Raw genomic sequence first — 11,816 nt, 5'->3', positions numbered from 1 at the left:
AGTTTTCTTCCAATCCATTTCCCTTGATAATATTACCTTAGAGGAAGCCCTTCTAGTGATGACCTTTAAGTTAAGGACTTGGTGAGGACTTTTCGGTTTATGGTTTAAAAGACCCAATTTTCGATCACATTTTGACATCTCATTCGTTCAGTTTTTAGGTTTATATTAGTAGATCATTTCTACAAATTTTCACCCAAATTAATGTTCGTTAAGACAACAAACTAGATCAAATTAATGGACGAACCAAATCTGTCAAATATGAACCGTTCAAATTCATAATTGATAAATCACACTTATAAATGCCTTAACAATTTTCAATATAGCTGAAAATTTGAAAAAATGATTTACTCATAAATACTTATAAACTGAACGGTTAAGATGTGGATATAAGATCGAAAGGTGGGATAAGCCGAAAAGTCCTCAACCTAAAGATCCTCGCTAGAATGGCTAGTGAGATGTGCATAATTTATCGTTGATCGAATCACTAATGAGCTCAGGGGAAAGAAACATGGGCCTTAACTACCGGGCCAAACCTTTTTGTGTTTTGCTTATTAAATACGGGCCTTTGTACAAATCAGTCCTGCATGCCAACTCCAGGGTTTCGATTGGAAAGGATGAAGGGGCAGAGTTTCTATTCGACATTCTCCAAAGATTCCATCTCTAGTACGTTCCTTCTTGTTCTTACTTTTCATCTTAACTTTACTTTCTCTTGTTTTTCTTAATCGCGAATATATTTATGTATAATCTGGGAACAGACGGACGTTTAGTTAGAACAACAATATGCAGGTCGCAGTCTCACCTATGATCTCTTGCAGAGGACCTGACCAAAGTTTGGAAGGAGCAGGTGGAACCCGTCTTTGCATCTCATGGCCTAACCTGCAGAATGAGAGAGGTATCCCTAGATAAATCTCATTTATTTTTCTTATTGACAAAAACTCTTTTGATTTTCAATTCTTGTTGGAAATCTCTTACTTAATTATAATTAATTATTGTATATGTGCAGCGTGATTGTATAATGATCCTGGAAACAGGTGATACTGAGGACGAAGTTCTCATTGAAAGGGCTGTGCTTGCTCTAGGTGTTCTCACAAGTGGTCTGACTCCAGAATGGGTATTGACAACATATTTTTTTCATCGTGTTTTTTCTTTTATAACAAATGAGTTATTTTAACTTGGTTCCTACACCCAATATTGGTTCGTACTTGTTGCAGCATGAGTCTTAATCGCTTATACATTCAGTATCTTATTTTATATTAACATAATCAACTGATAGTTTTGATTTACTTTTCACATGGGTGTTGTTTTATTCATTACCCATTTACCCTTTCTCATTCGAGTCCATATCCTTTGGATTGCAGGTTGAACCAATATTGCTCGGACAAATCTATTCTGAAAGTATAGTGATAGAGAAACCAGATGAGATAAGTGAGGTATGCATAAATTTCCTTCTATTTTAAAGTAAGTTGAAGTTGCTTCGTTTCTGATATATAAGTTTCTGAGTTGTCACAAGAGACCTTTTGGTTTTAGAATTTCTTTGGTGAAGCTGTTGTTTGGTGTTAGAACAGGTCTAGAGGCTGTGTTATGCAAGAGCTGGTTCTTCTGCTTTTTCTAAAATTTCTTTTGTGTGCAGGAAGAATTTTCAAGCAATTTTGATGATTTCATGAACAAATTTGATAACGAATATGTGAGTAAATAAATCATGCTTCTCTTGCAAATATTGTTATAAATTCACTTTCTGTTTGAATATGATAGTCCCTTCATTATCGCAGTCGTTCTAATCTTTCACAATATATGCAGAAACTCCATAACAAGTGGTACTGCTACGTTATCTATTTTGTAAGTGTCATTGTTGTTGTTCATATTGTTGTTATTGTTTGTTATTATTATTATTAAAATTATTAAATTTTTGGTATGAGTTTAATGCTTTTTAATTGTCCTGCAAATAAATAGGAAAAAGGTATAACAGTTGTGGCTACTTCGTCTCAAGCAACAAGCGCAGTGAAGTCCCTTGTTCGAGACAGCTTTTTTGGCACTATCCCCTTTCAAGATAAAGCTGACATGCTGACAAGAGATATAGAAACATACAATCAGAAGCATGGAATCTTAACAAATAATCTAGGGCTATTCTGCTCTTTGCTTGATGGAATTAGTGACGATGCCATATGCGAAAATGAAGAGACTCACAGAATGACAGACATACAGAATAGCAGACTGAAGGCGCTGAAAGTGTAAGATCAGTTTTAAACTACATTACTATCAGGGAGGTTATAGAAATCCTCACTATCTACATGAGGAAGTTGATAAATGTTGGTACCCTGTTCTGGCTTTTGTGATGGAAAACATTTTTAGTTCATCTTTCTGTATTGTATTTTTATTTCATTTCAGTCCGACATTGTATTTGTTGTCTACTTTATGTTTCGTTGAATCTTTAAATAGGTATATTAGATATGCCATATATTGTCTACAGAGTGAATTTCAGGGGTCTCAGCTTCCAAATTTTATGAATAATATGTAAAACCATGTTAGTTTGTCTGTCACTTCCAAATTTTTAGCACCAAGAGTTTTCTGGACTAAAAACATGACAGAATTAGAGAGATCATTTTTTCTTAGCTTCTTAGTCTGAAACACAGAATTAAAAGAGATCATTTTTCAGTGAATCAATAATTTTAGTTAATTTTGCATGCGTACATTCTGACTTGTTAGATTTCCAGCTTCTCTTGAACCTTTGAAAGTAACATTGTGTTTATCTAATTTATGCTTCGACTGTTCTACACATTGAATCTTTAAATGGATATATTAGATATGTACAGTCTACAGAGAGAGATTGGTTATCCAAGGGTCTGCTTCGACTTTTCTGAAACATCTAATAAATGAAACTATTTCCAATCAACACACAAGGTAAATCTCTAACCCATGCTCACTCTGCTTGGCTCTTTTTCTAGCCATAAAGCAACCTGTTTCAACAAAAGCATGGGGTGATGCCATTGTTCCTCAGAGTCACACGCTGTAAAACCATATGACTTAGCACGAAATTTGCATACATATCATGAACTTGCTGGGTTTAGAGACATATCAGTAACTTGCTGACAACATCATTCCAGATGTTCTCAAGTTCAAATTTTTTTTTTCTTCAATGACATTCATTGTCTGTGGCACTTCCAAATTTTTTTGAACTAGAGAACACCCAAATTTTCTGAATTAAAGCAAGAAAAATTAGCAAAATTTCTCCATTAATGAACTCACCAGATAGTCAAATTACACCATCAAAATTTTCCCTATGGCTATTGAGTACTTCTCTTCTGAATTTTAATATACAACATCACTGAAATAATCAACCTTGTTCAAAAACAGCCATCTATAAACAAAAAAGAAAAAGAATTGAAGAATACTAATCCAAAGATACAGAAACTCTACTGCTAAAATTGGACGTAGAGGAGGAGAAATTGTTGGTTTCCACTGCTTTCTTTTTCCTACTATAATGTCGGTCCTCTTCGCCTTAACAACCAAAGAAACCAGGACCTGCCAGTTTAAGAAGTTCCTCCCCTGCATCCTTACCTATCTCCATCATCTCTTTATAAGTGTATGGGCCTTTCCTAGACGTCTCAAGTACTGAAAATAACACAGACGAAGTTAGTATAATCAAGTACAGCCAAGGTTATTCTAATTGGTGATTAAGCAATGAGCTAATAAAGACAACCCAGTGTTTTTCATCAAAGAATGAGCAATAGCATACCACGGGTTCCGTCAGGGGAAGCCACTAAGCCTTTGAATATGCAGTTACCATCGGCATCTTTGCTGGCATATCCAGCAATAGGAGTTCGGCAAGACCCATCCAGGGTCAAAAGAAATGCCCTCTCACATGCAACTGCTAGTCTTGTTTCTTCATGATTCAATTTATCTATGTACTCAGCCTGCAACCAGGAAACAAAAGATAACATGATAAGGTATAGTGCAAGTTTAGCAGGCAACCATTTCAACATAGATATTACACTAAGGTCCTTTCAACATATATATTACACTATGGTTCTCACTCGTGGATCGCATTGATGAATTGTAGTTGTTTCCACATAAACTGATCCGAGTTACTGGTAAACTATGACAAGATGATGGGTTTTTGGTCCTCTATGATTGATCCTTTAGGAAAGTTTCATGCCAGTACAACAGTGTCCCATTTATCTCATTTTCAAGACACACGCTCAAGCCACCTGCAACCTATAAGTGTCATTATTCTAAAGTATTATTCTTTTAACTAAAGTTACTCAATTCATGATTTTCTACCTAAACATAATCCAGCTACAAGTTCATATCAGCTTCCCTTTATCCACAACTCAACTGACACAAAAGTGACAACATCATGCCAAATGTTAGCATCACAATGGAAAAGAGAAATTAAGACACACCATTTTATCATCATTGCTTCGGCAGGCAATTCCAATTGCCCCTTGGGCAACAGCAGGAAGCATTTCGTCTAGTGAGAGAATGGAAGTTACATTCTCCGTCATGTTTAGGCGTTTGAGCCCAGCTAACGCCAATAAGGTAGCTTGGACTACCTTCTCATTAAGCTTCTTCAATCTAGTCTGGACATTACCCCTAAAGTTCTCCTCCACCTGCAAGATGACGTGTTCTACAAACATGAATGCTAGGTAACCAAACAATTCAGAAGCTCAATATTGAAAAGTAGTGCCATTGAGTAGCAAATACATTGCTCCAAAGAGTATTTTACTTTCATGCTCTATCCCAATTGAAGAAGTCCTATTCAACTTCAAATCATATAAACGGAACAACTTATCAACGGTAGCTTACTTTGAGGGAGGGAAATCTATGGAGTATCTGCGACTTTCGTCTCAGCGAGGCAGTGCCAATAACACTCCCAGCTGGCAGGTCTGCAAGTGAAGATGCAGTTAAGCAGATAAAGGCGTCACGAACATCCTCACGAGGAAGGTTGCAAGGCAGAATTGTCTTGTCTGGTAAGTAAGTAGGAACATCTTTCATCGAGTGCACCGCAATGTCAACATCACCATTTATCAATGCCTCATCGATTTCCTTAGTGAACAATCCCTTGCCGCCTATGTCTGCAAGGGGCTGGCTTAGAATCTTATCACCAGTAGTTTTGATAATGACAATCTCAATCGCCCCGTCTTCAGCTAGATGGGGATGCGATGCAATGAGCTTGTCTTTTGTCTGATAAGCTTGAGCAAGTGCTAGTGGGCTATCCTATATTACAGAAACAGCATCAATAATCGACCGAAAATGAAAGATGAAAATTGAGATGAATGGAGGGAATGTACGTACCTTCCTCTGGTGCCGATTTTGATGAGAGCCAGTTTGGGATTCTGGGTCTCGACTGCGACAGAGGCTCGTGTGATCCCGAGGCTTTGTTTTCTGATGGAAGTTGGGAAAGGTCGAGTGTTGAAAGAGAAGTCAACAAGAGAGACGGAGCCAGGTCGGGCGAAGTTGACTGGGCAGAAAGGAAGAGTCTCCATTGCAAATTACAAGTCTTCTTCTCCTTCTCCTTCTCCTTCTCCTTCTTCTTCTTCTCAGAATTGGTTTTGGTTTCAAGGGAAGAACCGAAGAAGGGTTGTTGGATAGGATATTGGGATTGCACTGCAGGGTTTCTTATCAGCTCTGCACATGGTCGCCTTACCTGCCATTGCCACGCTGGCTTGGGCCTTCACTTTCCACTCTTGGGCTAACCATCAAACCCAATCCAATCCACCCTTGTCACTTCTAGGTTTTCAAGTTTTCTTTATTCCTTGCCCACAGATTTTGTTCTACCCACCTTTTCCATTCACAAAGATGTTTGAGATCATAGCCTAATTAGGTGTGCGAAATCGATTCTGTTTTTTGAATAAAACATAAGGGAGGGGTGTTAATGAGGACTATTTAGTTGAAAGCATTTTTGTTTTATCCTATTTTCGATCACATATTCACATCTCGATCGTCTAGGTAATAGATTATATATATATATATATATATATATATATGTAGCAGTGTAGATCATCTCTATAAATTTTAATTTTAATTGAAAATCGTTAAAACATTCATAAATGTGATTTACCGATATAAATTTGAACTACTCTTTGACAGATTTAGATAGTTTATTGATTTGATTTAATTTAATTATTTAACGATCATAAATTTGGTTAAAAATTTGTATAAGTGATATATTTATATAAACCTGAAAACTAAATAACTCAGATAAAAAATTATGATTGAAAAATAAATATAAATATATTAAACTTTTAATGAAAAAGTTCTCAACTAATTATCAATCAAATGTTGCTCGTTAGACACCCTCTCTAAAACATAAAACGATTCTTAAATTCAAAATGATCGTAAACAACATGTGGTTAAAACATTTCACATGCCTCAATAGATCAACTTTTGAATCTTAAGAATTATGATGCTCTAACAAAATATTTAATCAAAACAAGTGTTTTATTACACCTCCATACAGTGATGCGTACAGAAAGGAACACCAACACTCACACCCCCACACACATTGATACACAAAGAACGAAACTTTAAACTCAAATTGCAGAAGAAACTAATGAAAGGGAAGCTGATCAAATGTGCTGCAATCGACGAGGTAGGCAAAGCCATAGGCCAAGTTCTTCAAGGTGGCCTCTTGCAGCTCTTCATTCTCCGTGGCAGTCGCGTCCGTAGAAAAGAACACTCTGAACCCCCTGACGAACGCGTCACGCGCCGTCGTCTCGCAGCACAAGTTGGTCATGACGCCGGTGACGATGACCTCCTCGATGCCCCTCTCCTTCAGGTACTCCTCGAGGCCGGTGCCGCGGAAGGCGCTGTAAGTGTTCTTGTCGACGACGTGGTCCTGGTGGGCCCTGACGTCGTCGAGCTCCGGCATCAGCTGGGACTCGGGGGTCCCGTCCAAGATGAGGTCGCCGTTCCACCACTCGTCCAGCATGCCGTAGTCGGAGGGGGACTTTTGGCAGTGGCGCGCGAAGATGACGGGGATGGAGGCGCGTCGGCAGAGGCGGATGGTGGTTAGGAGGTTTTGGAGGATTGGGCTTCGCCAAGATAGAGAAGTAGTTCTGCATGTCGATCACTAAGAGGACAGCCGCTTTTGGGTTCGGGTTTCTTTTTCTGATCGAGGAAGCCATCGATTTCATATTTTGAGTTCCAAACCTCCTTCTGTTCTTGTTCGCTGTTTCATCAACATCATATAAGCAAGTGTGGTTTGTGAAATCCCTTACTTACCCTCCCACTGCATGACAAGTTCAATGTAATAATGGCGGAATAATGAGTGGTCCTCGTGCACTCGGGGAAAGGTCGTGAGCCTTCTGGAGATTTCCTACGAGTTTGTGAACAAGCTAGGCTTAAATTGTGATGGAATCAATGATTGACTCTTGACTTTGCTTTTGTGGAGGCAAGGAGAGCGAGCTGCATTGCACTTGGTTTAGAAATAGGAATAGGAATAGGAATAGATCATCGATAATGTCGTACTAGCCAGCAACCCGCGCGTTGCTGCGGGTAATCCACGTTAAAATGCGACATTTGTTTTAGGATCATTTACAGAGTGAGTTGGTCTGCATTTGAGGATCATTTACAGGGTTAGTTCAACCATATAAACATATTTTATAAGTCCTTTTTGGTTGACTAATGTACATTACCTTGAACAACAATTGTAGAGAACAGTCAATTGGTAAATATATCATCTACATTGTTAAATCTTATGAAATTAGAGAAATATTAGATCTTCATAGTTCAGAACGGCATTGTAAGGAAAATAACATATTATATAATATACATTGTTTGACTTGTCCCAAAATCTAGTGTTAGCCAAATTTGGAAGTTATATACACGGTACAAAATGGTCATGCTTGATCAAAAGATGGGCTACATAAGTTATGTTGGTTTAAATCACATTCACGGTTCGCGACTGAGTCGGTGTCCCTGTAAAGACAGAAATATACTTCGATTCTATGCTACTTTTTAGAGGTGCAAAGAGGTCAACAACATTGTAACAATAGGTTCCCAAGAGAGTTCTATACTACTTATTCATTTTATTTGTCAATCAGGTGGCTGTATTTTTCTATGGCAAAACACATGTGCATAGAAGCAAAGAATCACATTCATATTGACCTATAATATTTAAAATCATATCAGAATTTGTAGATACATGGGATAAAGCAATTCAATTATGGCACAAAATCAATTGCAATCAGAAAGTTAATATGGATTTTATCTGCACGGATATTAACTTACTATCCACATAAACATTTCAGATAGGCAAGCAAGAAAAACTCATCCTTTTACAACTCACATGCCTAAGAAGCTATTCCACATCAGTTTAATTAAATTTGAAAGACAAATAAGCCAGACAATTTGCAAAAACAGTAAAATCTAGTAACTTTGTTGAACTAAAAATTGATGGGTAAGTTACGTTATTAACTTTAGTCTTTTGATTGTCATAGTAATAGTTCATTATTTTCTTGCTAGTTCCATTACTGTTTTGAAATGAAGATGCTTTGAGATGGAATTTAATAGAACAATAGAGATCATAGGTACTGAAAGAAATATTCTATTCATGTAGTCTTCGGTCTATCACATATCATATTGTAATAGAAATAAGTGGGAAAAAAGAAAAAGCAGACGCATATTCAACTTAATGAAGATACTACCTAGTAGTCATTAGTCTGCCCTCCAAAATCAGATCAAGCCAAGAAACGAATGGGGGTACTAACCTCTATACTTTCCTAGACTTCAGACTTGTAAACCATAATTGAAATCTACAAATCCTTTTATCTTGCAATTCAGCTTGTTCACGAAGTGTTAATCTATGCCCCAACAAAAGTATAAAGATAAAACACACAAAACTTAGAACTACTTGTATAATCTAAATGCCAAAAACACTGCAAATACTTTTGACAACACCAAAATAAATTACCAATCTGTAAACAAACAGTAGAAAACCGTAGCAAACAAATTATACTATATCTATTCCTAAAAAGTAAGGAGTCGTTCAGAAAAAAAAAAAGTTACACACCTGAACTCAAAAGAATTGCACTCCCCTAAATGTGTTTTGCCTGATTCCAAATCAGTTATACAATGTAGTACCTCACTCTCACCATAATCTGTGAAAAAGAAAAAGAAAAAAACATCAGTAACAAAATAGAATTACTACAAAATCCACATCAACTTTATGCAGATCCTGAAATTAATTATGTAGAATACTCTACCAATTGTCATGCCTGAAAAATGAAACTGCAGTAAAGTAGCTATTTTCATGTCTATTAATTCCTCATCTAATACTCCTCCAAGTACATAGCACACGTACACAACTCTTCAAATTCCAATTGCTCTAATTCCTGGCTACCTTCCCTAAAGAATTTGCAGTTCACCTAAACCACATATGACTATGCTAAACTAAATAACACCATATGCACAACTCTGTTAGCAGAGTCAAACATTTACATCGTAAAAGGTAAAAGGAAAATTCTCACATCTACCTTTTCACTCTCAAGCTCTTTTCTTACTCCTCCCTCCTTATCTTCAAGTCCTCACTCATTATGTATCTATACTTTTCTTCTAAACGGGCACGTTAGCAACAACAAAGGATAGATGTAGAAAAGACGTAACGAAAATATACCGATATAAACTGAATCAGCTCTTTATGCAGTCCTCTCAACTCATCTTCAAGTCTTTATTCAATAGGCTTGCAAATGTTAGTTGATCTTCATTCTGATAAGTCTTCTCTAGCTGTAACCACATTAACACTTAATTATTACCCACAACACTCGTATAGTAGAATTTACATGCAAAAAAAAAATTAAATAAATAAATCAGCAACAGATCAAGTGAAAGGAATAGATGCTTTTTAGTCCAATGCTCACCAATGCTTTGAAAAATCAGAAACTTACCAATGCTTTTGTGTCCTCTTGCTCACACTGAACTGTGGCATTTGATACCCTGTGCAAATGAAAGAAGTAGATTGCAAAAACTCAGACGAAAATATTGAACATCAAGACCATAGGCAAGTTGAAAAATCAATGTTGATATGCATCCTATCAAAAGGTATTTACTATTCATATCTTTAAATGCATCTTGCATATTTCATAAAAAAAACTAATGAAGTATTCCAGGTAATCAATATTGATTAAAACTTGTCAGTAGGCTAAAGAAGTCTTGATACTTGGCTTATTGTCATCTGTGAATCTGTGATACCAAGTAAACTTTTAGGCGTTGGTCACTAATTTGATTAGCAGCTAATGACATCCAAAAATGAAAGCATTCAAAAAGAATAGTACTAACCTGGACCTCATAAATGCTTTCCCAGCTCTATTTTTTTTCCCAAATTCAGACTTCCTCTTCTTTCTCTATGCCGAACAATACACGTCTGAGTTATGCCATGGACAACCTGCAACAACAATCTAAACTACATCAAATAGTCACATATTATTACCAACCATGAACCATATCAAATTGTTGGTGTGAAACTAAAAGCAAGAAGAAAGACTATATGCAAGGAGTGAGAAGGGGAGGTCTGTGTGATGGAGCAAAGGTGAGTATTTACAGCTATATGCAAGTAGTTGACAATATGCATCAACTAACATCCTACTCGAATATATAACTCCCAATTACATAACTATTTCTACCTGCAAACATAGAGGCCACGGGTGTTTCTTGTGCATTGCTAATATTTTACAATAGTTTTATGATTATGACCGATGTGAATGAAAATGACTTAATTCTTAACCAAGATGATAAAATAAGACATAGTTTCCTTTCTCTAATATTGTTTGAGTTACTGCAGTTCATAAAACTATACAAATCTGTACAAATCTATTGTATCAACACATCAACCATTGCAAGAAACAATGAGACCCACATACAAAACTATTGTATCAACACATTAAGCATTGCAGGAAACATGTAGACCTAAAATTTATCGACAGAAATGCCACCAGCAACGTCCTCAAGAACTTCAGTAACACCTGAGAATATTGAATAAGGAAAATTTGATTAAAGCTTATTCATATCAAAGAAACGTAAAATCGCTTAATGTAGAAATAATATTACAGCAGGTAGATTGATAAATGTGTAGCTAGACATATCAATAGGAAAATGCCAATATGATCACACATAAGAAATGATGAAGTGGAAATCCACTTTTTGGCACTACGTAGTGGAATAAGTTCAAATTATGATACATATAGTTTTAGTCCTAGAAGTCTCACCTTAGAAACTGTTTTAGCATCTTGCTATTCCCAGTTTCTCTAAATGAATTAATCAGATCTTAGAAGTCTAGGATCAATAGTCCAAACATGTATATAAAGCCCTAACATGGTGAATTCAAATATGTAGACTGTTTATGCCCTCTAGATAAACCAGCTAATAAGACATCCATAACTTATCTTTTCCAAATATATATGACAGTAAACGGCTAACCGGCTAAGTGCCTATAAAGACCATGCTAAAATGGCTAATAGAGTACAGTAATCATGTCATGATTCTATAGAAGAGAAAAAAGAAGAAAAGGAAATCAAATAACATCAAGAGAAACCTTTTTACCTCTGTTGATATATGCATAAGTCCTAAGAAGAGAAGAAGAAAATCACCAAATATTTTGATAAGAACATCTGAAATAGTCCATTTCCAAGCCCATGCTTTCTACATAAGCAAAAGAACCTGATCAAAAACCTATCAGAAAAATAGCACATTACACTATTTCATTCATATATCAACAACACAAAAATGTTCTTATCAACTGCCATCAGAATCTAGATATCAAGGCTTCCAGGAGAGTTCAAATGGCCTGCTTTCAATTTCAAAATGATTAGGACACAGAGGAA

At 36.3% G+C, this 11,816-nt stretch overlaps 2 protein-coding genes and 1 pseudogene across 3 annotated transcripts; 1 reads left to right on the top strand and 2 right to left on the bottom strand.

The window, feature by feature from the left end:
- Positions 1-612: 612 nt before the first annotated feature.
- Positions 613-2,563, top strand: LOC101314078. The gene is made up of 7 exons (XM_004297686.1): positions 613-663; positions 816-892; positions 1,004-1,111; positions 1,359-1,430; positions 1,631-1,684; positions 1,798-1,836; positions 1,951-2,563. Exons 1-7 carry the CDS (start codon positions 615-617, stop codon positions 2,230-2,232), a joined length of 681 nt encoding a protein of 226 aa, XP_004297734.1. The 5' UTR covers positions 613-614; the 3' UTR covers positions 2,233-2,563.
- A 659-nt stretch (positions 2,564-3,222) lies between these two features.
- LOC101313794 (porphobilinogen deaminase, chloroplastic-like) lies at positions 3,223-5,500 on the bottom strand. The gene is made up of 5 exons (XM_004297685.1): positions 5,293-5,500; positions 4,804-5,209; positions 4,401-4,607; positions 3,734-3,911; positions 3,223-3,609 (listed from the first exon to the last, which is right to left on the bottom strand). Exons 1-5 carry the CDS (start codon positions 5,481-5,483, stop codon positions 3,497-3,499), a joined length of 1,095 nt encoding a protein of 364 aa, XP_004297733.1. The 5' UTR covers positions 5,484-5,500; the 3' UTR covers positions 3,223-3,496.
- A 714-nt stretch (positions 5,501-6,214) lies between these two features.
- Positions 6,215-7,195, bottom strand: LOC101313303 (annotated as a pseudogene). Its single transcript, XR_184554.1, has one exon. The product of XR_184554.1 is annotated as an isochorismatase-like (transcript).
- Positions 7,196-11,816: the final 4,621 nt, after the last annotated feature.

Source organism: Fragaria vesca, linkage group LG4, assembly GCF_000184155.1.
Source record: "Fragaria vesca subsp. vesca linkage group LG4, FraVesHawaii_1.0, whole genome shotgun sequence".
In the NCBI taxonomy this organism is placed as follows: Eukaryota; Viridiplantae; Streptophyta; class Magnoliopsida; order Rosales; family Rosaceae; genus Fragaria; species Fragaria vesca.
Note: the sequence above shows the minus strand (reverse complement) of the source record. Positions and strands in the feature narration are given on the sequence as shown.